General features: G+C 43.7%; 1 protein-coding gene across 1 annotated transcript; it reads left to right on the top strand.

The window, feature by feature from the left end:
* Positions 1 to 617: 617 nt before the first annotated feature.
* Positions 618 to 1061, top strand: LOC148567728 (uncharacterized). The gene has a single exon (XM_088484601.1). It carries the CDS (start codon positions 618 to 620, stop codon positions 1059 to 1061), a length of 444 nt encoding a protein of 147 aa, XP_088340727.1.

The raw sequence follows: 1061 nt of genomic DNA, 5'->3' as shown, positions 1-1061 counted from the left end.
AGCAAGATAACCATAGCTTACTTCAAACCACAATCCTCGTGGGATCGACCCTGACTCGCTCAGGTATTACTTGGACGACCCAGTGCACTTGCTGGTACAGCTGTACAATGGTGTGGGGATTCGTGCACCACTCCTTCCTAGACATCCTTACAATCCCTTTCCAGCCACCCTGGATACTCATCTTGCACTGCCAAAAGCCCTAGAGTACAGAGCCAAGTTGCCATAACCTCAAAAATTTTAGAAACCTCCTAATACTCTTCCTAAAGACACAGAGATGAATCCAAGAGAAGAATGTAAGGCTCACATCAGGACCAAAGAGGCTGAGCCTAAGGTGATACACACTGTTAATGAACTAAATAAAGAAAAGGTTCAAGAAGGAAGGCCATTGCTACACGCCCCATTAGGGCACAGGTGCCTAAAATACCATACCCTCCGAAGCCTCAAAAGGATGAGAACCACTCATAGTTCTTGGAAGTCTCTAAGACACTGCAAATCAATACTCCTGTTGCTAAGGTTGTAAAGAGCTTACCCCTGAAAAGAATGCTTTAAAGGGAGATGAAATAAAGGTACTTACTGAGAAGTACAGTGCACTAATTCAGAATGAGATACCAAAGAAGATGCCAGACCCAGGAAGCTTTCAAATTCTATGTACTATTGGAAAGATCACTTTTGGCAAAGCCCTGTATGATCTTGGCTTAAGTTTAAAACTGATACCTCCATCTGTGATGAAGAAACTAGGAACTCAAGAGGCACAAGAAACAATGATCACCCTGCATTTAGATGACCAATCCCTAAGGCAGACACATGGGCTAGTGGAGAACGCACTAGACAAGGTTAGAGAGCTATTACCCCCAGTAGGCTCTATGATACTTGACAAGGGAGAAGAAACAGATGACTTCATCATTCTAGGAAAACCATCCCTAGCCACTGCAAGAGCCCTGATAGATGTTGAGAGAGAAGAAATGGCACTGAGGTTGCATGAGAACTTCATGGTTTTCAAGGTTTTTAAACCTCCAAGACCCCTGACAAAGGAGGTACTTGCATGCAGAGTGCAATATTGA

Source organism: Arachis ipaensis, chromosome B4, assembly GCF_059453495.1.
Source record: "Arachis ipaensis isolate K30076 ecotype BB chromosome B4, ASM5945349v1, whole genome shotgun sequence".
Lineage (NCBI taxonomy): Eukaryota > Viridiplantae > Streptophyta > Magnoliopsida > Fabales > Fabaceae > Arachis > Arachis ipaensis.
Note: the sequence above shows the minus strand (reverse complement) of the source record. Positions and strands in the feature narration are given on the sequence as shown.